Source organism: Ambystoma mexicanum, chromosome 7q (assembly GCF_040938575.1).
Source record: "Ambystoma mexicanum isolate Mex_15411 chromosome 7q, UKY_AmexF1_1, whole genome shotgun sequence".
Classification (NCBI taxonomy): Eukaryota; Metazoa; Chordata; class Amphibia; order Caudata; family Ambystomatidae; genus Ambystoma; species Ambystoma mexicanum.
The window spans coordinates 609,576,965-609,604,130 of NC_090941.1; the positions used below are offsets into that span (position 1 = coordinate 609,576,965).

The 27,166-nt window shown below is 44.5% G+C and overlaps 1 protein-coding gene across 1 annotated transcript; it reads left to right on the forward strand.

Moving 5' to 3' along the window:
• The first annotated feature begins 18,215 nt into the window (after nucleotides 1-18,215).
• On the forward strand, nucleotides 18,216-19,036 carry C7QH1orf52 (chromosome 7q C1orf52 homolog). Its single transcript, XM_069639746.1, has one exon. It carries the CDS (start codon nucleotides 18,351-18,353, stop codon nucleotides 18,891-18,893), a length of 543 nt encoding a protein of 180 aa, XP_069495847.1. The 5' UTR covers nucleotides 18,216-18,350; the 3' UTR covers nucleotides 18,894-19,036.
• The last annotated feature ends 8,130 nt before the right edge of the window (nucleotides 19,037-27,166 follow it).

Sequence of the window (27,166 nt, forward strand, 5' to 3'; positions counted from 1 at the left end):
TTCTACTCACCTTTACAGGGCGCCTCCATGTTCAGCAGCGACCATCCAGATTCGCAGTCGCGCCCCCGCGCCTAGGGAGAAAAAGACAAGAACAAAGGTGAGAGAAAGAAGGGAAAAGGGAAGCTAAAACTCCATGTCAAGACTTACCTGTTGGGTCATTCCCTTTTCATTTCGGGTCCGCGCCGCATCCAGGCATTTTCGGACCCCGGCCCCTAAGGGGGAAAAAGACACTAGCATTAGAACATTAATGCATGGACACAAGGGGAACCACTTATAGAAAAACTTACCTGGAAGCCAAGCAAGTTTGGTTCTCACCCATCCGAAAATCCAGTGACGTAACTGGATACCAACGCGCCCCTGCATCAGAAGCAGGATGGAGAGCTCGTCCTTCCAGACACTAAGGTGAGACGCTACGGGGAAGCACAGAAGGGTTTTGAGGAGGGTGAGAGGGGTAAGGGGGAGGCCGATTGCATTACCCCGCAGACATTTAACCCCCTATTCTCAACTACAGAAGGATACTTCTGCGAGTCAGACAAGCCAGATCTGGGGCCCGGTCCAGTCCGTCTTCCGAACCCTGCACATCACCTTAGACGAGGTCACAGCAGTACGAACCAGGCCAGCGTCCCCGTGGGAGTCAGGTGAGCGTTACATTAACTGAATGGGGGGAAAAACCTTTGCTCGCCCTTTTTCTGAATGTCTGAGATTTTGAGCGAATTCTTCCCTGTCTGGTTTCACGGGACTATAGTTTTTCTTCCGATTTTGGACTGGTGTAACATTTTAGGGCGTTTGCTTCCTGTGTGGATTGCCACTTAAAACTGGGAGGAAGGTTTATTTTCAAGAATGGAGAAGGGTTCCCATCACCAGTTGGTACTCCTACAGAGATGACTGTGATGTCTGGGACCTGGTTATTTTTTAAATGGAACTCTACATTTTCAGAGCGTTCAATTACGTGACGGGTACCATTCAGGCTTACATAATTGACACTCATTTTTCATTTGATGGGGCAGTTAGTCTCTTGTTTACACAATAGATCAGAGGTGACGGGGGATTGTTCCCCAGTAAACAAGGTGCGCCCTCTGGAGTCCCAATGATCACTGGATTTTTCAGCTGGTGCCGTCCAATTTCTTTTTATGTCCAGATCCGGAACACAGGCTTGTACAATACAGCCCACGTTCCGAGCATCCTGATTGGCCAGCGCCCTTTGCAGGGTGCTAATGGAACCTAGGATAGTATCTTAAACTTGCTCTGTGGCATTCAGCTTGTTTCAATCATGCCCATGACTGCTGTCTTCTTTCTACTGGACTACTCCCTCTTCTGACTCCACACTTAAATCTTCTTTCTCTCAGATGTATCACTTCTATCTCTTGCATCCACCTTAACGCTCTTGCCACTTTCTTCCTCTCCCAGGGCCCTGCTTCTTCTCCTCTTTTCACCCATTACCAGTCTTCTCACATTACACCACCCTCTCTACTTGTTTGTCTCGCATTCCTAAGCCAATGCCTCCCCTTCTCCAGATGCTGCTGCTCCTGCCTTCCTTCTGCTGGTTTATTGGTCATCCTCCACAGCTGAGGTCACCTGATAAACGTAGCCTTCCTATCTCCTGCTTAAATATCCCTGCCCTTGGCGTGTTTGGCCGCTTTTCCCTGCCCACTGTGGCCCTTTCCATTGCATGGCATGCATGTGCGGGGAAAAGTGTTTAAATGGGTCTAAGCCCCACCGTCTTTCTGTGTGGGCTCTTGGAGTTTTGGACATGGCAGAATTGGAAGGTCGACCATCGCAGTATTCTTTTTCTTTTATTTATTTTTTTGCTTCCTGGTACATTCCAGTTTGGGGTATGTTTTCTCTTACAGTCTTAGTCCTTGGTGGTCTAGGGAACTGCTGCTTTCGGGTGCAGAATTGCTGGCAGACTGCTGGTCCCATGCAGTGTGATTTTCTTTCTCTTTTTCTCTCTTGCGCGCGCTCTTTCTCTTGCGCGCGCTCTTTCTCTTGCGCACGCTCTTTCTCTTGCTCCCTACCCACCCCCATTTTGGTCAAGGACTTGGCCTTGTCACAAAATTAACTTGAATGTATGCTGTTGGGGCAATTAAAATGTAAGCCAGTGCATAGGATGTCCTTGGCCACATGGGTGGTAGAGGACTGTAAAACGTACATGTACGTCTTTAAAATGAAACCTCCAGTACTTTATTATTTACACTTTTTTTTTATTAAGCCCAAACTAGGCATGCATAGCAGAGTACTTGTATTTTTATTTGCTTGTAAAGCACTGACAAGTGCTGTATACAGTGCTCCAGTTAGGATTTTGGAGTGAGTATTTTACTCCCAATTCTTTAAATTGGAGAGTAAAACCAATTGCGAAGGATGAAAATCATTTTTACTCTCTTGAAAGAGTAAAGTGTCCGACAACTATCCAATTTGTGCGTAAAATTAAAACTTTTTGAAAACATAAGTGAAGAAACAGCTGTGGTTGTAAATAAGCTATTGCACCTGTGGAAAACCTTTTCCCCCTCACAAGAACTTTGTAGATGCATACTATCCAGCTTCATCTTTGTGATACTTGGCCACAAACTGTTAGGTTACTACAGATGCCAGCTAGTTACATCATAAATCAAGTCCCTCATTCTACCAGCATCACTTCTCTCTCTGGGCCTACTGTTGCTGCTTGGCACTACCTGCTTGAAAGCCACTCCATGTTTTTGCTCGATCTCTCAGTTCCTTTTCTACTTTGTTTCCCCTGTCTCTGTTTCTGACACTCTGCCTCTCACCCTTGTGTTGCGATGCTACATCTTGCAGTGTTTCTCTGTCGCTCTCTCTCCCATCTTTGCATTCTATTGTTGCTTTTTTCCTCCAATATCTCGCTGTATCGGTGGATATAACTCCTCTTCCCCTCTCATGTCATTACTCTGGCATTTTGCCGGTTGTGGTTGGTACTCCTTTTATATTTCTTGCAGTCTCTTATGTTGTTGGCCTGCCCTTCTCTAGTCTTGCTTTTCTATTTCCCTCTCTCCCCACCTGCTGTTGATCTGTGTTTTATTTTATGGTCTCCAAATGTCTCTTTTGCTCTGCTTCTATCACTCACTCGGATTGTGGGTTTGTCCTAGTATTAACTCTGTTTCCCTTCTCACTTTCTTTGTTGCTCTATAATGTAGCTCATTGCTCTCTCTTCCTGTTGCTCAAATTCCTGTTTTGGATTGTCTAATATGTTCTCTGTCCATTCGCCCCCTCCCCGCCACACCTTTTGTTCTTCTTTATTGCTTAGGTACAGAGTTGCTCTTCCTCTCCTGTTTTTCTGTTTGTCTTTTAAAATGGCACAAATATCCAAAAAGCTGAAAATGCATTTTCTGTTTTAAAATAGAGTAAAGCTTTACCATTGGGTGCTCCTTTTTAGATGTGTGCAAACCTTCTTTTGGCCATTAGGCTGGGAATTATAGAGTTCGAGGTTTGTCTGATCAGATGCAGCACTTGCTTGAATTGTAGATGCATTACCAACACTTTATGCCTTTACAAGAGCCCATATGAGAGGTGTGCTATGAGCCATTACAAGTATAGCAGCCCTGATGAGGTGTGTTCTGAGCAATCACAGGTATAGCAGCACTGATGAGTTGGGTGTTATGAGCCATTACAAGTAGAGCATCCTAGATTAAATGTGTGTTCTGAATCACTGAGCATTTAGTAGTCCTTTTGATAAGTCGAAAGTTAAGTCAACTGTTATAATTGAATTGTTAATTGCATCTTAAATGCATATCTTTGATGCAGACTCATTAACTCGCCTATTAACAGGATTACTCGCCTATTAAAAGGATTTGAGCTAACGGGTTACACAATCTCTGCAGCAGGGTTATTGACCTATTGAGCTGCCTTTGCCAATAGGCTTTTGACACTGAAAGGCACATAGGGTTCGGGCACTGTCAGTTCCATGTGAGGATAGCCAGACTTAACTGGCTTGTCAAAAGCTCTAAGCCTGTTTGGACTATCCTACATTAGTCAGGAGATTCATAATGAGGCCTTGAAATGTGCTAGATTTTAGACAGTAGGACTCAGTAATTGGACATGGGAGAAGCAGAAGTGCAAGACTGAGTAGAAGGGATTGAAGTATGACAGCAATGCCATCTTATCACACTGTTGGAGGTTGGTGGGAAGAGCTCAGACAATGTTCTTGCTCTGTAATTTAGCTTGCTGCAGAACTTGCCAACACATGTTCGTGCTTTCTTAACATCAGCTCGGCTAAGAAATTCAGGTACTGTCCCAAAACATGGCAGGAATGAAATATGGGCATGATGCAATCGGCCCTGCTGTGAATATTTGGCATTGTGCGATGACATGCGTATAGTATAGCAGCTCCGTTGATAAATTAGGCTACTTTGCCTGAAATATATAGCAGTCATGTTGAGAGGTACAGGTACAATCTGTGCCCCTGAAAATATATACAGCACTGCTTCTACCTGGGTAAGGGTAAGTAGGATGTAAGGAGGAATTAAAAGGGCCGTATTGACAAGATTTCTGTGTGTAAAAAGGCCCCCAATACACACCTTTTCTGGAGGACTGGCTGTATATAATTTGAGAATTGGTACAATAAGTTATAACAAGTTAACAACTGAAGAGAATATGAAGAGGAGAGGAAGCCAAGGGTTTTACCCATATGGGAAAGCCCAGGTAAACCACTTCCTTAACACTCAAGAGGAATATTATCCATGTACCAGTTAGGTTTTCTGGTCGCTACTTGTAAACCCCCCATGGTTTTTGTTTTCATTTTATTTCTAACCATTACATTTTCTTTTGCATATCTGGTTAATGCATCCAACATACCCTGTTAGACCTATTGCTGTCTGATCAAATATCATGATGCCATCAGCGTATGTCATTTTGACAACGTTTGTTGGGGGGTGTGGTAGGGTAAGTTTCTAATAGGCTTAAGAGCCAATTCCATATCTGCTGTATACAAGTAATATAATACTGGACACAGGACACATCCCTGTTTTAAGCCCTCACAAGTGGGAATGTAGTCTGAGAGTGCCTTCTTAGCTTAAACGTACTGCCACAGATTTATTCGTATACAGGGATTGAATATAGTGCAGTAATTCAGGATCAATGCCCTAACATTCCAGCTTCTTCCAAAGTCTTACTCATCTTATTGTGCACTATTGTAATTAGGCTACATTTGGTGCTCCGTTCCCCATCAGCTATGAGCTAGTCGATAATTCAAGACACAGCCCCATTGGACCAAGTGCACGGAGGTCCAGCATCACTCCTAGGGGCAATTTTAAGGAATTCCAGAGCATGAAAATCAATTAACTTTAACCAGGAGCTATTTCTCCCGCTCTTGCTAGACTCGGATAGATGTAAGGATCTCCTGTTGAGATTGCCGGCCAATCTAACATGTCCATATGGAGATCTCTCGGACCAATATGAAATTGCAGTTGTTACTGTGTTAAGTATTGACAAGGTCTGGGAGCCGCCCGGTAGGTTGTAGACATTATGACCATGATTTCCTCTGAAGGAGGCATGGAGGGGTGTATTATTACCATAAGGACGTTTGGAGACCTCCTTGGAGACACGAAATGGGGTCAGGCCCAACTGAGCATTAACTCCAATTGAGACCCTACTGATCGCTCTGCCCTTCTTTGCCTGAAGAGCAAAATTGGTCAGTATTTGGTAGCCGATGCCGTCTATTGAAATATCCTTGGTACACCAGGTCCCTTGGAGTAGGAATATATCAGCCTGGTTCACTAGAGCCTGACCTTTCGATGAACAAAAAAAGAGCGGTAGCCTAGCGTATTCCATGATAGCCAGTCCAAACCTGGTCTATTTTCCCCTTGCCAGTTTGCACCATTCTGTGAGCAAAGTGGTATCCAGAGATTGCTAGCAGATGATTTTCTCCGCACTTGTTTGCTTTGAGTTTTGTAAAGCTCTTAGCGCTGCTCTCTATGATGTTTGAGTGAGGATAGAGGATCCTGTTGCTAATGCCTGTTTATTTTCAACTTGCCAGTTATTTTCCAACAGGCAATTAGCATATAGCCTGTTTGCATCAATATCTATGCATGAGTTCTCAACATTGCTACAATCAAAGGTGATGCAAACTCTACTAAGGCCCAATTTATTCCAGAGAGGCAACTCAGTTTTCAAAATGTCAGTTGACTGGATGAACTCCAAATAAGGAAGGTTTTTGAAAAATAGATAATAAGACATCTGTCTAGAAATGTACCTAGTGATGTGGGGTAATTATCTTCCAATAAAACCCAAGTGCCTCTATCTTGAGTACTGGGATGTATAATAGGTAGGACGACCTTTGATTCCATGAACTGGGGAGTAATAGGGTTTATTTTTTCCTTACTCTGCATCCTCTCTCCCAGAATAATTACTATAGGGGAAGGGATAGATAGCGATGCTTCACTGCATTTGAAGAAGGCCCCCCCCCTCAATTTTGTTACTTTGTTGGTTTACCATATCTCTGCTACTTCCAATTCCTATGGGGCCCTGCAAGTATGCCTGCCATATTGAACCATCCGCATCTCTGTTTTCAAACCAGGAACCTTTACATATGCAACAGCGCTTTTCTCACTGGCCCGTTTTAGAATTTAGTTTTGTTTGCGCCACAACAGGCTTAGTCAGTCTAGGTGGTATATATGGAGTCGGTGGTGAGTTTTTTTTTTTTTTTTTTTTTTTTAGTGACTAAATTTAACAATGAGTTGTTACTGTCCAGTTTGTGCCAAAATTAGGTCATTCAGATCTTCACGTGTTAGTGAGGAATGTCGAGACTCTGCGCCATCTTTAGCACCAAAAAATGCTGTGATTTGTGCCTGAGCTGGGAAATCTTGTTTTGAGCTTTTTGCCATCTCATGTTTGATTATGGAGCACTTGTTATGTTTCTGTTGGACTACTGTGCTATGCAAAGAAGTTTTGTGTCATCTTCCGTAGCACACAATGAAACGCGATAGAGTAATCTGAGCTAGCCTGGTAACAGTTGTTGCCCCCACCAGCTGATCCAGGGCCGCTGGATGCCCTCTGGTTGTTACTCAGTCTCCATCTCTTGGGTGGTGCTGCAGCTGCTGCTAACATGAGGTTTTGGGACGGTTACAGGTCGCACCTGCGCTGCACTGCTATCGCGCACATCTCCTGGGTCCTTCAAGGTTCTCCAGAGGCACCAGTGCAGAAAGCCTTTTCCAGCACCATGCTCTGGTCTCTGTACTTAAAACAGTTGTTTATGGATCGCAGTTAAAATACTTTTGAAATGGAGACCAAATCTATAGCTTGGGTTAACTTTTGTAAACTAGGCTTTTTGGTTGTTCAATTTGGGATCGTGTTTGGTAGCCGACCTGTTAACTACTTGGTGTGGTACCACTTAATTGTTTTGTTTTACTGCCACAAGTCATTTTAAGACTGTTAAAATACATACACAATTCTGACGATGTTCACGAAAGAAGGAAAAATCGTAATCTGCACACTAGAATTATGTCTTCAGCACATGTAAAATGTATGATTCTGGCCGGTATACTGCATCTGCATATGGTTTAAATTGTAAAGGTGTAATGTTATTGTGTAACAACTGTATAGCATGTCTGTACTAATTACATATCTCCTGCCCACTTCTTGGGTCCTGTAATTGGGTCCCATTGTAACCACACACCAAACTGTTATAGTCCTTCGCAATACTACTCCTGCTTTAAATGTTCTTGATAAAGCGCTCCCGTGCTTCCTGAATTATGGTACTTTGGCCATCAAACAGTAACCGTGTCTTATTTAAGAAAAATACACATTTAAAGCGGTATGTTTTGACACTTAACATATGAAAAGGCCCTGGGACCTTCCCCATATGAAAAGTGACATAAACCTCCCTCCTTGAACAAACACCAGTGCGGCATGGAAGGGCTACGCACACAATCAAAAGACCATGTGGTGCAGGAGAGCAAAACTGCATGGTGGTGATGCATTTTCGATCCAAGCTGCGACGAATAACCCAATTCAGGAAGTGTTGGCCAGATCTGACCGAGGAGAAAAATTGATGAGATGAACAAGTTACTTACTTACTCCTGGTAACTTCCTTTCAACTGGATGTTCCTCCCACGTATTCCTTATCTTTGATATTCAATATCCAGCTTCAGCTGCTCATGAATTTTCTTTTCGCTATGTGCACTGTGCGTCAGTGCAGTCGACTCGATGTCCCTTGAGGGTCTCCATCTCAAGCATGATGTCATCGAAGGCATATATAGCGCGCGCAGCGCTCGCTTGCTTCAGTTCTGTTTTTTTTCTTTCAGTAGAACCAGCCGCATCAACACGGATTTGACCGTACTAGGCTCTGAAGGAGCAAATGCTGTAATAGCATGGGAAATTCTACTGTGGGGGTAGGCTGGGAGGGCGATGAGGAATATGTGGGAGGAACATACAGTGAAAAGAATGTTACCAGGGGTAAGTAACTTGTTTTTCGAATGGATTGTGTCCCCTCTCCCCCACGTATTCCTCATATTTGATAGACTCCCAAAGCAGTGTTTGTTTTCTTGGAGGGAGTAGGAATTGATCAATGGTTTCCATGAACAGAATGGAGGACAGCTTTTCCAAAGCTTCCATCCTGACTCTGGGAAGAATCAAGGCAGTAATGCTTCGTGAAAGTATGTATTGTAAACCATGTAGCTGCCGCACAAATGTTTTTTAATAGGACGCCTCTTTGCAGAACAGCAGTGGTAGCCATGCCCCTGGTGGGTGGAATGGGCCCTCAAGCTTTCTTGAGGATCTTTGCCTGCCAGCCTGTAGCATTCTGAAATTGCTAGAATTATCCATCTTGTTAAGCTCTGCTTTGCTACAGCCTGACCCAGTTTGTGACCTGTATAACCTATAAAAAGTTGATCATCCAGATGAAGTTTGGACAATATAGAAATGTAGAAGCTTGGAGCTTTACGTGGATCTATTCTGTACAACCCCTCTTCCCCCTTGCGCAACCCCTTGTCATGATTCCTGCTCCTCATGTCCCCAGCCCTCCAAGATGTCATTCCTGCTCCTCATGTCCCCAGCCCTCCAAGATGTCAGGTTGAAGCCAGGCCACGATCACCTGCATGGCCCTCAAGGGCCTCTCCATCCCTCCAAAGACCCACTTGGAGTCAGACTTGGCGCTTGTGGCACCAGACTCACTCACTCCCATAGGATAACATTGGGGATTGGACTTGTAGTGCATTGATGGGGACAAGATGGATGCCCCCACATATTTCGGTTCCCAGAACTGCATGTGCGGTCTAGTCTTTTGGGTGTGATTCAGCCCTGACCGCATCTGGACGCTTCTCTACTTGCCGGTGAGGATCTAGCAAGTACTCTTTTTTTCAGCCAACACTATTAGGCTTGCACCCAGATACTTTTAGCATACTAATTCCTTTGATTTACAATCCTCTTTTGTAGACTGGAAGATGCTTGTATTTAAGACGCCTACATTCCTTACCTGGTAAAACGTCTGGAGTTCCTCCGGCAGTTTTCAACTGTTATATCCAGCAGCTTATGCTTTATTTTGAATCTTTTGCTAAGATTACGACATTCTATTCACATATATGCCTTTTATTCTTTTTAACATACACATAATCTTTAATTCGTGCACCATCCTTATTAACTTCCCTTTTCACCAAATGCAATACATTTTAGCCCGCATTGAGCGCAAGGGTATGACTTACTAGGCCACTAGTGGCATATATTTAAATGAAAACGTGTGTAGAAACCATATACCATTAAATCCAAACGCTCATACAATGGAATACTGCTCCACATTAGTATCCGCTCCACTCATGATGAGTTACTATGGGGTCACTAAACAGATGTCAGGATGTTTTGTTACAAAAAAGACATTAGTGCCTTGCAAATGGCTATCATGATTTCTCAAATTTGATGTTATATTGATTTACAATAGTTGCTCCAAACAAATACTAATATATTGTTGTATATAATCTTTCTTTTTGTAGACTTTAATTGTTGAATATGCTGCCCCTGATGAAGTGTACATAACTCAAAACGCGTTGGGCCTACCAAGATACAAATAAAAAGCAAAAATTGTTTTTTATAAACACAAATCTATTATTGAACTCTTTATTGAAACTGCATTCATATGAGACTTTAAGTGATCATAATTACTTAAAACGTTATACTTAATCTCCATTAGGCCGTCTCTGGCCTTTCAGAAAGTGTGCAGGGGACGTAGCTATCCTCACTGGATTCCTCTTTTGTTCTCTGTATGTATCCAGCCTAGATACCAAGACTGTGTTTTTCTCCCCTGCACCTTGAACAATTTTACATGTTGCTTATTTTTCGGTTTACCCTTCATTGAACTATACTTACTTTGGTGTGCAAGTGTATTTACCCGTGTTGGTTATCACATCAACCATACCTCAGAAAGAATTACATGAAGAAATCCAAAACCTGATGAGTCCGGAGCAATTACAAGCGTGGAGTGCAAAAGGAGAACATTACATGATAAAAGATCAGTTGCCCTACTTCAGGAATCGTTTATTCTTACCAAACCAAGAACTACGAGAACAAGTCATGCCCGGTTATCATGATTCCTTGATCGAGGGCCACCCCAGAATCGCTAAAACCCTAGCCAAGGTAAACAATTATTGGTGGCCCACGTGGCGTAAAGACATTATCCAATTCATCCTATCTTGTGGAGTGTGTGCTCAAAACAAGTCATCCAAGCAGAAACCGGCTGGGCTATTACAACCATTGGAAATCCCACCAGCACCCTGGCACATGTTGTTGTCCCTCGATTTTTATTGCTGACTTACCACCCAGTGAATGGTTTAACACTATTCTTGTGGTCGTGAACCTAATTTCAAAAATGGCACATTTCATTCCTTTTAAGGGGCTCCCAAATGCTTACACTGTGGAAAAGGTATTTCTTGAAGGCATCGTATGGCTCCATGGGTTTCCTTCAGTTTTGGTCTCAGACCGAGGTCCTCAATTAGTATCTAACTTCTGGAGAAAATGCTGCTCTATGGCCCAGATTGACATCCGGCTATCCACCTGTCACCATCCCCAAACGGATGGTCAAAGTGAGAGGACAAATCAGACGCTCAAGCAGTATCTGCGTTGCATGTTACACCAAGCTGAAGGCAGCTGGTTTGACCTATTATGGATAGCTGAATATGCTTATAATAATTCCCTACACACCAGCACTGGGCAGACACCCTTTTATACCATGTATGGCAGACACCCACGTACTTCTGAGTTGGACGTTCCTACAACCCTGGAAATGCCAGCAGTCAAAACCTTGCACACGACAATTTCTCAAACCTTGGGCAGCTGAACACCTACTTCAAGTTAAGAATCGGCTAAAGAAGTTTGCTGATCAACACCGAGCAAAGGCTCCCAACTGCCAAGTGGGAGACAAAGTTTGGCTGGCATCTAAACACGTGTCCATTAAAGGAACCCAAACTTTCCGTCCAAGATACCTGGGTCCATTCACTGTCGCCTCCGTGATAAATCCTCTGGCGGTCAGACTAGCTTTGCCGTCAAACATGCAGATTCATCCTGTGTTCCACGTGTCTCTCCTTAAACCTGTTCAACCTGGGACCCGGGTAGCAACGCCACCACAGCCAGTAGTAGTCGCCTGGGAGCCAGAATTCGAAGTCAAGGACATCCTAGATTCAAAGTACATCCGCTCCAAATTATACTACTTAGTAGACTGGGAGGGCTATGGTCCACAAGACAGGACATGGGAGCCTTGTGAGTATATCCATGCACCTCGCTTGCTTAGACGCTTTCATCAAAACCATCCAGCCAAACCAGGACCAGACAGAAGAGCCACCTTGAGAGGAGCGTTGGGGGGTAGGGGGGAGTGCTGTCATGATTCCTGCCCCTCATGTCCCCTGCCCTCCAAGATGTCAGGCTGGAGCCAGGCCACAATCACCTACATGGCCCTCAAGGGCCCTCTCCATCCCTCCAAAGGCCCACTTGGAGTCAGACTTGGCGCTTGTGGCTTGTGGCACCAGACTCACTCACTCCCATAGGATAACATTGGGGATTGGACTTGTAGTGCATTGATGGGAACAAGATGGATGCTCCCACATAGTTCGGTTCCCAGAACTGCATGTGCGGTCTAGTCTTTTGGGTGTGGTTCAGTCCACAGACACCTGGGATACCCAGAGACTATTTAAGCCACACCCAGGCTGAGAGACATGCTTTTGCGTTTTCTGCACCTGCAGCGTGACACTCAACGTGTTCGGATCGGTCTCCAGTAGGCCTGCATCTTTCTTCTGCGCTCAGCTCCTGCAAGAACAAGAACACCGTTAGGAACAGCCTTACCGTGCGGCATTCTGCCCATCATTCATCGCTCCTTCGGTTCTGCGGGCATCTTCGGCGGTGTCATTCCCATCCCGGCACACCGCTTCCTAAGGGAAAAGAACAGAAAAAAGGCATTAGTAAGCATTCTGCAAATCTTCGCTTATTTTTAAATACTGTACGAGCTTCAAACGCTTACCTGAATCCCAGCCGCTCTGGGGGAACTCTGTCTCCGGAACTTCTCATCCATCTGCAAGAGGGAAAAGACACTCCAGGTTAGCGTGGAAACATCTAGAGGCGCTGCATACCGCGCTTCCCCACCGCATTTGTTCTTCATAACCGGCATCCACGCTGAAAATGTGGCACCTAAAAGACAGAAAAATAACTTGGTTCAATACAAATACGAAAGGGGTGCATCGCGCTCTCTCACCTTCACCGCTACTCATCTCAGCAGCACACTGCCATCCCCGGATGTCGGCCATCATCTAAGGAAGGAAAGGAACGAAGTTAGAAAACTGTTCAAAAGACTCATTATACTTACCTGTCGGATTCTTGCCAATGAAGTAACTAGGCAGCAACGAGCCCACATCAATCGACGCGCCCCTGTGCTGAAAGCAGGACAGAGAGCACACTATCCAAGAAAACAAGGAGCTGTGGATCAAAAGGAAGGATTGGACCCGGGGAAGAAGGGGTTCAAGCACACAGACAATAGGGAGTTAAACTCTACCAATCCTGTGTTTCAGGCCCAGTCTCCAGTCGAATAGCCTCCAGGGAAGGGTTTGAGGTCATAAGAGGTCAGAACAGGCTGAGTGACGTCCCCATGGTTACCAGGTGAGCGTTACACCCCCTCATCCTCCTTGCGCAACCCCTCTTCCTCCTTGCTAGGATGAGGTGGAGGATAGAAAGTTTGTAACACATCTTTTGTCCTAGATGAAAATCTGAAATGATTTTAGGCAAAAATGAAGGCTTAATCCTCAGGACGACCTTGCCCTTGTGGAATACTGTAAAGGGTGCTTTAGATTATAGTGCCTGGAATTCACTCACTGTACGGGTGGAAGTTAGTGCTGCCAACAAAATGAACGTTAGGAACCTTAATGGACATGAACGTAGTGGTTCAAATTGTGCACACATATGAAATTTTAACACCAAATTAAGGTCCCAAATGGCAACCTGAAAAGGAGATGAGGGAAGACATTGGCGAGTCCCTTCTGAAATTGTTGGTGAATGCCTTCAGAAATGGTATCACCAGTGGTATTTAAAATATGAAGTTTCTTCAGACGACCGCTTAAAGCATGGATTGTGCTCCCAACTAGCCTTTCATTGTTCCAACCTGGACCCCCACATTGGCTAGGTACAGTAGAAAGGATAGCACCTCTGGTGTCTTGCATAGTAAAGTGTCTACATTCTTGTCCCTGCACTAGCTGCAGAATTTGATTCAATGGCAGTGTTACAAGGACTTTGTTGCTGGCCTTCTGGCTGAAAGCAAAATCTCCATTACATCATCCGGGAGGTCCCAATCCTTGTATCTCAGCCTCTCAGAAACCATGCGTGAAGGCTGAGTGTCTTGACCTCTGGATGGAGTACCCTACCCTCCTCTCGTGAGGGAAGGTCCTCTTTGTGGAAGACTTATTGGATGGACGTTGTCCTGAAGGTCCGGGTACCACGTCCTCCTGGCCCAATCCGGGGCAATTAGGAACATGTGTTTTCCAAACTTTCTCACCCTCCTGATCACGTGAGGCATGACTGGGACTGGAGGAAACGCGTACAGGAGTGGAAACTTCCAGTCCACCAAAAACACGTCTCCTAGAGCTCCTCTTGGGGGAAATTCCCTGGAGCAGTACAGTTCGCACCTCCTGTTGATACTGTTCACGAACAGGTCCGCTTGAGGCGTTCCCAAAGGGTGAAGAGCACTTGAAGGACTTCCTGAGCTAGTTCCTACTCATGGGAGACTGCTCTGCCTGCTCAGTGCGTCCGCGGCCGTGTTCTACGCTCCGGCTTGGTTGAACTGCCATCAGGGAGATTCCTTCTTGAATTGCCCAGTACCAGAGCTGCATTGCCATTCTGCACAGTGGTAGTGACTCTACACCTATTCTCTTGTTGAGGTAGTACATAGTCACTGTGTTGTCCGTCAATATCAGGACATTCTTTCCCCAGAGGCCAGAAAGACCTTCAGGGCAAGTCTGATTGCTCTCAGCGCCAAAAGTTTGATGTGCAGTTTGGACTCCGATGGAGACCAACGACTGCCGATTGTCAGGTTGTTGGCGTGGGCTCCTCACCCCGTGAGTGAGGCTTCCGTAACTACTTTTATCTCCCGCCATTGTTGTCAAAAAGGCTCTCTTCATAATGTTGTCCTTGCAGCCCCACCACAGGAGATCCTGTGCGACTCTGCTTGGAACCTGAATTAGGACTAACATGGTGCCTGAGAATTTGAGACCATTGTGTTCTGAGAGCCCATTGAAGGGATCTCATTCTCAGGCGAGCCTCTGGCACCAGAAAAATGCAGGATGCCATGAGGCCGAACAACCTCAAAAAGTCGGGATGCGCTTCGCACTCAAACTTGGAGACCATCTGCAGAAGGTCTTGAGCCCTCACCTCTGATGGCGAGCTCTTTCCCTAGGATGTATCAATTAAGGCCCTGATTAACTGGAGCTTTTGAGATGGTGTCATATGGGACTTCTTGTAATTGAGGGTGAAGCCCAGTCTTTGAAGAGAGTGGCAGGTGACATTGATATTATCCAGAGCTTGTTCTGGAGAATAGAACCTGATCAGCCAATCTTCCAGGTAGGGGTAGATGTGATCTCTCGCTCTCTTTCTCTCTTTCTCTTTCTTTCTCTCTTTTTCTCTCTCTTTTTCTCTCTCTTTTTCTCTCTCTTTCTTCCCCCCTCGACTTGCTGCCCCCACCACCATCAGTTTGGGGAAAACCCTTGGGGCAGAGTAATGCCAGAACTTCTCATGGGAACCGCCAATGGAGAAGAGTCAGACGAGGATGTCGAAGTGGATGACTTTTGGTGCCTTTTCCTCTACTTTCTTGATGACGAGGATTGGTGGGAGCCACTACTTGACCTGGACCTTCGTCTTTCTTCAAGGAGAGTCGCCTCTTTCTTCAAGGAGAGTCGCCTCTTGCATCGTCAGAGGAAGGTTTCTTCGACGGGGTAGTCGATGGGGATTTCTGAGGGTTTCTACCTAATGCAAATTTCCCCTTATGCTCCTTCAGAGCTTTTCCGTTAATCGATCGCCATTACGAGCAGGCTGAGGTCTTGTCCTCAACATCGACCACAAGCATACTCTATGCAGATCGGTTAGCAACATCTTGGTACCGCAGTCTTGACACTTCTTAAACCTGGTCTTCGGGGGAGACATTTCCACAGCGAAAATACTGAAGGGCACCGTAGTGCTCGAAGCTTAAGCTTACTCACAAAAATGAAACTGAAGCCAACTGGCGCTGCACGTGCTATATATGCCTTCGATTACATCATCCTCGAGACGGAGGTCCTCGAGGGACATAGTCGACCGCATCGACGCACAGCACCCTCTGCCAAATTCTTTTTTTTTTTCTGAAGCAGCAAAAGCTGCATATTGAATATCAAAGATGAGGAATATGTGGAAGGACACAATCCATTTGCAAATCACTGTTATTTATCCAGGTGGCCTAAAGCATGTTTTACATGATGTGTAGAGGAGAAAGCTGATCCTCTTTCTGCCTTTACATAGGACCTCTTATCCAGTGTACCCAGGGAACAATGGGTTGGGAAGGGAGTGGATGCTAATACCATATGACTGGTTTGGGGACAACAGAAATGGAGTTTGTCTGGGAGCAGCTCGGAGAGGACTTTTGAGTCTCCTTCTAGTCTCGAAGCTTAAAGCCAGGCTGAAGTAAGCCTTTAGAATGCTTCATTCTCACGACTAATATGCTGTGAGATTCTCTACGAACCAGAGTGAGTGATCATGAAAAACCGTGGAGATTGATTTGGAATTGGTATGAACAGGCCAGTCTTTTTACACCTTTACATAGTGGGTGAACTCGCTCTCTTCCTTTTTGTAAAATCACTTGCGATTTCTTCACTAAAGACACTTCATTGCTGGAGCGCATGATTGTAGCCAAGAACCCTTTAGCTTGACACAACAAACACCAGGAGCTAGTTTTATTTAACTTCCCCCACAGTAACAGATTCCATAAAAATATTTACTTTTTATATTAAATGTTTGTTTGATAATTGTTTTATAAAGCGGCGTTAAGACACCTTAAGACCTATAGAGCATCATGGTTCATAAATGATGAGGAAAAAGTCTTTGCCCGTGGATCACCCTATTTTCTTTCAAATGCAGTTTTTACTTCAATACCCAGAAGTACAAACAGCATTAATTCACTCCACACAATAGGCACTTGTTTTTAATAACATACTAATTACTACTGGAGGTGTGTCCTGAAACTGGTGGGTCCTTTCATAATACTGTCGGAAAGCCCCTAGATGCTCACACCAGAAAAAAATGCAACCCACTAGGGGAAAAAGACAGACTACACCTCTGGGAAGGATAACCAGGCTTATTTCCATACAAAAAAAGAGAAGGCGCCAACAAAGAACTCTGCTGCCGCGGATTATTGTGGCAACATCAGCATGTGCAACATATTATTATAAAGGTACACAGCGTCATCAGTGACCTCATCACATACAGTAGAAACCTGCATGGCTGGTTGGTGAGACCCTACACATAGGTCGTCCGTCCATCTTCGTCCACGTGGGCGATGATACAGTATTCCTCATTGAGGAGGCAAACAAATGGTAATTATTTTACGAACTAGTAAACACATCTAAAAAGGATTTAGTACCCACTTGTGCGCCTGATCATTGAACCTTAATTCCAAAAATATATATATATATTTTTTTCAAATATAAACTTAGAAGGCAACTGGAATGTGTACAACTTTATGAAATACAAAGCAAGAATGTTTTCATTTTTTATGTTACTTTGTTCTTCTTATTGTACAAGCATAATCAACTGACGTACAGCCAACACGTGTGTGAACCTATTCATATTCATGGCTCAAACAGTTCCTTGTCTCAGTAAATCTTGAGTTAATCTCAAATCTATAATGCTCTGCGCCGTGTGTGTGTGTTTGACCTGATAATTGTAAAATTGATTGTCCTGCCGTTTTGTTACCCCTTAAGTTATTGAATGCGTGTACATTATAAAAGAAGCTCCCTTGAATTGCTCAAACCGGTTAGAGCTCTCTGAAATAATGGTGCTAGAGCAACAGATGTATTCTTGTTGGGATGGAGGCTCCCCAGTGTAACTTTCAAAGCCACTCTGTTTCAGGTGGTGATGGAGCAAACCATCATGCATGATGGGGTCCTGTGTATTGGACGAGAAACGGCACTGACCTGTTGCAAACTATTGCCATCCAATGGCCAGTACGACGTAAATGGTTGCCTGTCCTTACTTAATAAGGGTGCAGGGGATTCAGACAAAAGGAATGGGTTATTAGAGTTGACGTTTGTGATGTCTAAAGGGTGCAATGTAGTTTGTTGGTATGTTTCATTCAAAAACAACTGTTGACTTTTCCCATTGCTGATAATTATCCACACAGTGAATATACACTCCTACTTTTACACTGCACATTTGCCCATCTACTGCCCATACGTGTACATATACAGTGTCTATTCAAAACCACTGTCTTTGTCAATGCTCTCTTGTGATTTGTTGCTGTCCTCTGTTTTCATGCGTCTAATGTGTGTTTGATTTCTAATAAATTACAATGAAAACATTAGTATGAGAAATAAACCAGGTACGTTGAAGCATTTGTGTATGGTAAACCTGACCACTGATGCTGAAAGGTGTTATTGTGTATGTGTGTGTTATTTGTTTTAAATTTACAACCATAGTTTGAATAATGTTTAGGAAGTAATGTAAGCCTGTCACCTAATTGTCCTGAACCTCACCCATTTTTGTTTCTTATTGGTGTTAGAACGTGAACCAGGCCTTACCAGCTAAAGACCCTGGGGTAGCGACCTTACCGAAGTTGGTAGCAATTATCCTGCAACATTTCTTCCCTGGACCTGTCCCCCAAAAGTGGCTTGTGAATCTTCTTCAGTCTACAATATAATATTATGGCTGGGGAAGAGAAGGATCCCCTGAATTATTTTGCTACTTATGATAGTAGCTCTGACTCCGACAGTAGTGATGATCCATTGGATGAACAGAAACTGAACCGGGAAAAATTGACAAAGGCTGAAAGTATAAAGCGGCTCTCATCTCAGCACCAGCGTTCTGGAGGAAATGGGAACAGCTTGCCCAAACCAGATGAGCTCTTCCAAACAGTGTCCAGACCTTCATTCCTCTACAACCCACTTAACAAAAAAATTGATTGGGAACGGCAAGTGAAGAAAGCCCCGGAGGAACCCCCTAAAGAGTTTAAAATTTGGAAAACCAATGCAGTTCCACCACCAGAGGTTTACAGAACTGAGGAGAAAAAGCCTCCACTTCCCGAGTTGGATATGGCTATAAAATGGTCTAACATATACCAGGACAATGGCGATGATGCGCCACAGGCGGGAAATAAAGTAGAATTTTTACCCGAAGAAGAAAAAGAGGAAAACTCGTCAGACTTAGATGATGAACCAGCATCTGCTAAAAAACGCAAGATTGATTGAAATGTGTGAAGAAATGAGGAATCCAATTAGATCAATTGTACTGTTTTAAGAAATCCAAAACCTGTCCCCTTTTTATTTTTAATAAACAAAATTGCATCCCATTACAACAGCGACCACCTTACCAGAAAAGACTGCAATGCCTTTTTAACTGTGGAATATCTGCATTTAAACATGGATGTGCTATTCGGTCTGTTTACGTTCACATCTCAATATTCGGTGCAGAGTGTGTACACCAGGGTTTTCTCCAGCACATCCCTATAACGCATATAGAAAGCGTGCATTAGAAATGTTGCTATCACTTTTGAGTGTATGGTAATTGTGTATATGGTCAAATGTTTATTAATTATAAATGTTTCACATAATTGCTTGAAATGGTATTGCCCCCTGGGCTACCATTGTTGTGTGGGTTTTTTTTTTTTTTTTAAACATTTTTTATTAAAAAGAAACTCGATGTGCTTGCTCTCTTGTGATGACATCCTATTTGTGACAGAAGTGTGAGGGCCGGGGTGGGACGGGCTGGCGGTCAAAAGCTTCTATCCGGTAAACCCTGTTTGTACCACAACTCTGCTCACAAGTGTTCTCATCAAGGTAAAACAGAAAAGTAGGTAGTGTACCTCTTTTGCCTCAATGTTGGTAAAATGATGTTGAACTTCAAACAAGAAAAATTGCAGGGGGAAAGAGTGGTGTCTGTGTTTCTTTCTCTGAATGCCAGAAGACTGGGAATAGTTGTCATTTTTCAAGTTGCCCGTACAAACCAGGAAGATCCCAGAGTGGCATACATTGCAGAACATGTACAGCAACAACTTTTAAGGAAATCCAGTGTCTATTTTTGTAAAACAGTGCATGTTGGATACCTAGTTCTTACAGTATGTGATAGCAGGTACCTTACCTTTCTCTGCTTCAAATAGCGTAGGGTCTTGGTAAATGGGGGAATAGACAAGTATCCTTCAATGCTGGCCATAGGAGTTGCTAAGGTCCACACCTCAATGTCATCAAGCCTCTGTTTTTGATCAAATGGGTAGGCCAGCAGCATTTCAGCAATGCAATGCGAGAAAATAATATGATAAATAGTACATGGATTGTCGATTTATAAGTGCTGAGGGATCCCAGGCTCTTTATGTACCCATTGACCCAACAATCCTTAGTTGATCTTAATTCTTGAATCTTGTAAAATGTGAGATCTATAATCTGACTGGAGCTTTTGGCTGTGTACAAACGGCACTCAGAACCCATAAGAGCATCTCCCCACACATCTCTGATTTAGCTGAAATGAGGTCTAAGGCCATATGTATTGGAGCACCATTGTGCGTAACAACAACACTTGTTCTGAGGTAAGGATTGCTCAAGCTTCTATTTTATCATTCACCACTGTCTCAATGAGCAGAGATAACTAAAATATCTATCCTTTTTTTTTTTTTCCTTGTTCAATGCTGATCAAGGAATGGTAACTCCCTTGAAAGTAGATACAGTCTGCTTTCCCAGCGATGGCACGTGCATTACATGGTGCACAAGGTAGAGACGTAAAATATCTGATGGCAGGAATGATGGAACCTAAATAACAGCATCTCTATCAATTGACAGGTAACCAATTGTATGCGGATAAACCCACAAATTGAGTTCCATTCTTGACCATAACTCCCCTATGTGAAAGACTTGGGGAATCCTAAGTGGCATTGTAGAATATTGGGGGTACTAATTTCAAGTTGCAATCTACTAGCCAGGCATAAAGTGACCTGTCCCCTCTGTCTGCCACATACCCATAATACATCATTTATCACTAGCCAATGGCGAGTGCACATTTTAACACCGGTTTTATTGTGAAGGGCATTACATATACTGTAACCCATTAACAGTGCAAATTGGGCACTCTCCACTAGCTAGTGATAATTGACTCTTTGCATTTAAGACATGGTATGCTATCTGTATGGATAGAATGGAGGTGGTTAGTGGCTTTTTATGGCTTGCTAGTAGCTTCCAACTTTACATTGTGAACCCTGCATTAAAACAGAGCTGTTATTAGCGTAGAGCAGGCCTATAACAAGGGTTGCAAGATTCACTAATTGGGGGTTTCTTAATGCAGTCCTCGGAGGGGCAGGGGTGCATGAGCCCCAATATGGATGTTAGTCGGTACTGCACTTGCACGCTCTGATTGCTCGTAGGGCTGCCTCTCTTCATTATTATATTTGCCTTTCATTCCCATGTTTCCTCCCTGTTGCCCTCTGGGCGCTTTGAAGCACTATTTACTTGATGTTTAAGCGCCTTACAAATGTACAATAAAAATAAATAAAATACAGTAGCCAGGAATACTTCTGTTCTTGATGAAATGTGCAGTACAAGCATCCTTCAATTTAAAAGGCACCAAAACCAGTGCAAATCCAGGCTCACTATTATGTCGGAAATGGGTCCAAACCCAGCAGTTGGTGACATTCTGGAGTATGGCATACTGCCAGGACAAATGAAAGTAGACTACCTGTGCTAAAGGCCATAGGGAAATGCCCCATGTTCTTTACATTTCCTCCTGGAGATGCACAGGGCAGCAGAGCTAACTTGTGGTAGGCAGTATTACTTGCACATGAAAATCATTTCCATTGCTGCAGCAATAAGGATGTGGGTGCGGGGGGCTATGAGGGAGTACTATTAGCAGGCACTGCAGTGCGCATAACATGCCATGTAAAGAAACTCCTCCTCATGAGGGCTCACTGTCTAGTGGGGTCTAAGGGCACCCTCTACTCCTTTTCACAGCTTAGTTGACGGCTCTTGATGTGCTTGCAAACCTGGATAAATAAGTCTTCCGGACACTGCAACCAAAGCGTGCTACTGTGCTTTGGGGTATGTGGTGAACTTCTAGCAACTCTGGGCTCCTGCTTCTGTTGCGAGGGCGTTATGAACAAGGCAGGCACTGTAGCCTGACTGCCAGGCAGAATTCTGTCAGTGTCTCCTCAAGGAACAGGTGATTCTGGCGGTGCTTCTATAATTGCAAAGTGTTACTGTTGCTTCTCCGCCTGAGTATCTAGAGTCCATGTTAGGGACGCTTAAACCTGCTTGCCGCTGGTTGTTTGGAGCCAGGAGTTGGGGCCTTTACGGTGAGTGTCAGTCGTGTGTAAGACATGGAATGGTACAGCCCAGCCTGGTTGTTGCATCTAAAGCACTTTGATAATAATTCTGTCTCCATGTTGGAGATGCCAGGTTCCATGTTTAGAGCTCCCAGGGCCTGAGATTTGAGTCGCTTGGGAGTCCTTGTTCTCCAATACAGTATCTTGTTAAATGCAGATCTGATTCAGTAGAAGGAAGCAAATGGTTTTTTTTTAAACATGTTTTTTTGAAAAATAAAGAGAATTGTTTCTTGTAATGTTTGTTAAAATATCTTAAGTCTATCCAGGTGATCCATCTACCCATCAACAAAGTAGACCCACATCATCTTACCCTGCTGTACAGAATGGACTATTCAAAGAGGAGTAGTCAATCTGTTGGTTTCTTTAATAGAGAAGAGATCAAGACATCAAGTGTATGTCCTGCAGTGAGTCAGGCCCGAGGGGATGATAGAAAGGGATTGGGTATCGCAGAGTCGCGAAAGAGCACAGAGGAGGAACAGGGATAATCGAGGTGATGTTGAGGTCACCTAGGAGGATGAGTTGATTGGTAGATGGAAGGAGTGAGGGGGAGAGATCAGACCACTTAGAGAGAAAAGAGGTGATTTGACCAGGGGGCCGGTAGAGATTGGCAACAGTAAGAGAGAGGGAGAGAGAGTTTGCAGATGAGGCATTCAAAAGAGGAGTAAGTCTGAGTGGGAATGATAGTGGCAGGGATCCACTAAGGAAAGATCAGAGCTACACCCCTACCGGGGCCAGCTGGATCTGGGTGCAGAGAGGATCTTGTAGCCATCAGGGAGGATAGTGTCAAAGCTGGCCTTGAACCATGTCTCTGTAAGACCGATGACATCAAGATCCAGTTCTTCAAGAAGGTGACAGATGTCGGACTAGTGTTTGACAGCAGAGCGAGAGTTGAGAGTGGCAAGATGAAGGGGGCCGGGGAGGGGTACAAATCAGAGGAACGCCCTGCAGAGTTGTGGAGGTAGCCTGAAGGGGGTGGGGGGGGAGTGGGAAGGGGAGGGCGAGGTAGCCAAGGAGGAGGAAGCGGGGGGAGGTGAGGAAGCCGTGGAGGGGGCATAGGGGACAGCAGGAGAAGAAAGGAAATTGATGAGGCGCTGGAAGCGTCTATCGAAGAGGAGACGGTTGGCTTGAAGGCCTTGGACCAGGACGGTGCCATTCACATAAACATTAATGATGACCTTAGAGGAGTGGAAGGAGGACAGGAGGGTATCCCACCGGGTGCCACCATTAATGGGAGAAGAAGAGAAAGGAGTGGGCAAAGAGACCATATGTAGGGTCCATAGGTCTGGCGAGGGAACGACTAAGAGGATGGTGGTGAGAGGAGGCACTGGTATCCGTGTCGGTGATAGGGAGGCCTGGGTTAGAGACCAGGATGTCTTTTTTAAACTTCTTCCTAGCTGTTTTAGTGAGGAGGGCAGGATAGTCGATAGAGAAGCAGTTAGAAAAAATAGCATAGACAGATGGCAACATAAAGTACAAGGGGGGGAAAGGAGAACGCTGGGTAGGGACATGGGGCAGGGTGCAAGCAGACGAGATGAGACAGCGAGAATGCTGAGCAATTGGACAAGATGACGACACTCAGAATTAAAGGACTATCACAATGCAAAGTTTTGACAGGATAAGAAAACGCAGCTAGGTGGTTTGAGAGTCCTGAATAGAGTGAGAAAGGCCTAGGTTTCACAATGCAATTTTAAATACTGGGACAATGCACATTTTAAAACGGGAGAAAACGCACCTCTGCTGATAAATTAGTCTACTTTAACTGAATATATAGCAGTCCTGGTCAGAGGTATCTGTACAATCTGTGCCACTGAAAATATATGCAGCACTACTTCTACCTGCACCCATTATACCCGCTTGCGGTGGGCAGGTGGTCAGAAAGGGAGTTAAAGTTCAGACTACATGCCCAGCTATTCCTTGCTCTCTAAGACAACTAATTATGTACAGTGCCCTTTCATGCATGCGCACAGACGCATGCAATCTTAAGACAAAAAAAAAAACATCTTCATATAGAACACCAAAAGCTTTTCCTTCTCACAAATGCCAAACAATTGCTTGCTGGGAGGCTCTTCTAAAACTTTGAGACATAAAACGCAATTGATGTGCTTCGGTGGTGAAAAGAAAACCCTGAAATGCCCATTATGCTGCAACTGTGCTGCCTCTATTAAAGCTGATCAAAACAGAGGAAAATGACGCAGAAATGCAGCACTAGTTTAATACCATTTTCATTTTACGCAATACTATGTGTCCTAAAGCAATGTGAAAAGCATGATCATGAATCAAAATCCTTCAATAACGCTGTAACCTACAAAATGCAGGCAGTTGAACAAAACACATTCCCTTCTACAGTGCTTGGAAAGTATCATCTTGTTAGAATTATTAACAGAGTGTTAAAAAAAAAATAGACCAGGACTCATCGCAGTTGCTTCTTTCAAGGAACTGTGTGGATTACTAAAGTAAGGAGTGGGTTTGCAAGCTGCTGCTGGCCAGCCTGTCACCAGTGACCTCCAAGATTTATGGGTGTGCTGCTATAAATAGCCTTTTTAAGCTGTATGCAAGGAACAACAAAAAGGGCTGTAATGACCAGAATTCTTTGCGTAAAAAGGCCTGATACGCACCTTATCTGGCGGGCTGCTTGAGCCTCAGATTTCTTTCTAGGTGGCCTCTACTTTGCGGATGATTGAATCTGATGGAGTTGCTTCCTCAGCAAACTCCACAGTGCGCCTTATCAAATCCAACAGACCCCGATCCACTTGTACTGATGTAGCCAGGACCAGACCCTCCTCCCTCCAGGTTGTACATCTTCTTGAGGAATTTAGGGATGAGGACTTGTACACCTCGGCCCGCTCCACAGAACAATCTCTTTATGGTATCTTCCAGAGCTAGCAAGACATGCATCTTCATTCTATAATGCCTGAACTGGGGGGAAGGAGGAGTTTTGGGCGAAGGGAAGATGCGGAGTGTCAAGTTCTGCTATGATCGCCAGCATAGTGTTTGCAACCCAGCTCCCTCTGACATCAATATCGCTAGAGGAGGCGGACATAGATGAAGAGGTTGAAACCTTCTATGGGATTACCTACATTTCCCTTCTTTTGCCAGAATGCCCAGAATCTTGCCCAGCTGTCTATGGGACCTTTTTGTGATTTCCATGTACCGTAACCCTCCATTTTCAGGGAAATGTCATAATTGCAGTGCAGAAAATGGGCCTACTACCAATGTTGCACCTCATAAACTACTTCCATTTAATGTCTCCATTTTTCAATCTAGCAGTCCATTCCTGGGAACCTCCAGCTCTGCCTCCTCTACCGTGAGGAGCGCTGCGTCCAGGCCAGCACCACGCTCTGTGGAGGGGGCCCAACTCCAAACAACGCATTGCTCTATTCGGAAGAGTTCCTGCCCGCTTCCTAACACAAACGTTTGCTGTCCTGCTCATGCTGCGATCCAGAAACTCGGGGAGAGGTATGCAGCTCTGCTGCACTTTTGCTCTTCTGCCAGAACTGCTTCATTTGTCTCTAGCCCTGCCTTTCTTCCGCATCCCGTGTGCCCTGCCCACCGTTTCTGTACAAGCAGACAGAAATAAAATTGTATGAGAAGGGCTTGCGGTTGCTACTTAGTGGCGCACACTTGAGGGGAGACTGGAAGAGCAGTGGCCAGAAGTCCCTCCTAACAAATAAGAGAGCTTTTGTTTGGTATCGTTGGATACCTAAATGGTGTCTAGGGAAGGAAGATTTAGGCATCCAACGATGAAGAGGGACAAGGGGGTCCTTTCGATTGGCCTTGTACCTATGGAAGACGAATGCTGCGAGCAAAAAGAGGAATTGGTTTCAGCTTTGGGGGCTAGGCAAGGGAGCAGGAGCTCACCCACTTAATGTATTGGAGAGTGGAGCCAGCAGAAACTGCGAGAGTCCAAATCCTTAAGAATTTGAGAGAAAAATGTGAGTGCTCTGTACCCCATTGGAAGTCTTTGCCATTTGTACTGCAAGATGGCATATGTTTAAAGGTGGGAATTATGGATAGAAATGGTAAAGAGGAGCAGAGATCCATATCCATAAAATGAGTAGAGAATTGAATGGGAGAATAGTTGCTGGATTAGTAATAACGGGGAAGATTGGGAGCATAGCTGTGTTCGCTGCTTGTAGATCTTGTACAGAATGATGTGTATCCTTGCCAGACTTGTACACAGAATGCATAGGTGGGTTACACCGACTTCTCATCTGGACAATAATCCCCTGCTGCAATTAGGAATCGATGACCGGCTTAATGCTTTCTTAAAGATGGGTCTTGGAGAACGCTAGGCAAAGGAACAGATGTGTGAAGTGTAATGTGAACAGGTTCAGAAAAATGTGCATTACTTAATTGGCATGATAAAACTAGTTTGGCTGAAATGGCAGTGAGGTAATCCGTTGAGTCGGTAGCAGCAATAGAGGTGGAAGCAGGAGATGGCTGTTCCTGTAGAAGAGAGGATTTCCGAATGAAGATTTGCAGGACCATCCAAGTAATCCTCCCCCCCCCCCCCCCACCTCTCCCTACCAGCTGGAGAACAATAAATTGTACGGCTCACTTACACAGTTTAACAATGCCAACTGAATAAGCTTGTGTAGAAAAGGTAAGAAGGAATGCATATGTTTGTCAGAATGTGGGCCCAATGAACTGGAGAGGGGAGTTGAAACTGGGGTCAAACTGGGAGTACCTGAAACACCAGCAGTCTTAATAACTTTGTTAGATTTAGGCACATCTGAACTTTTTAGGGCAGAGTGAATTTTCCCAGATCAACAAGGCTGGAGCAATACGCATAGGCTCCTGACGTATCCACGGGAATAAGGGGGTGATGTCAGTACCTCAGGGTATCTTATGCAAGGCTGAAGGAGGGAATTTGTGGAAGGAGATTCTGTTCCGTGACTAGGCAGCGACTTGGTGGTATTGTGTTTAGAAATGGGAGCTTGAGGGGGCTGGATTCAGAAATCCAGTGTCCCTTCTGGTTGCCATATTTCCAAAAATGAGTTGTTTGGTGTGCTCCTACCTCCTTGAAAATCACGGTTTACATGTGTTGCAAGTGGTGTCGGCATTGCCCGTTCTTATGGCTGGTAGTGTATTTTTTTTATTGCATCACTTTCTCGTGTCAATAGTCTTTTGCAGTGTAATTCTCGAAATAGTGTTGTGCAG

Excerpts from the sequence above, each read along its gene's own strand:
- C7QH1orf52 (XM_069639746.1), top strand. The coding sequence starts at position 18,351 with ATGGCTGGGGAAGAGAAGGATCCCCTGAATTATTTTGCTACTTATGAT.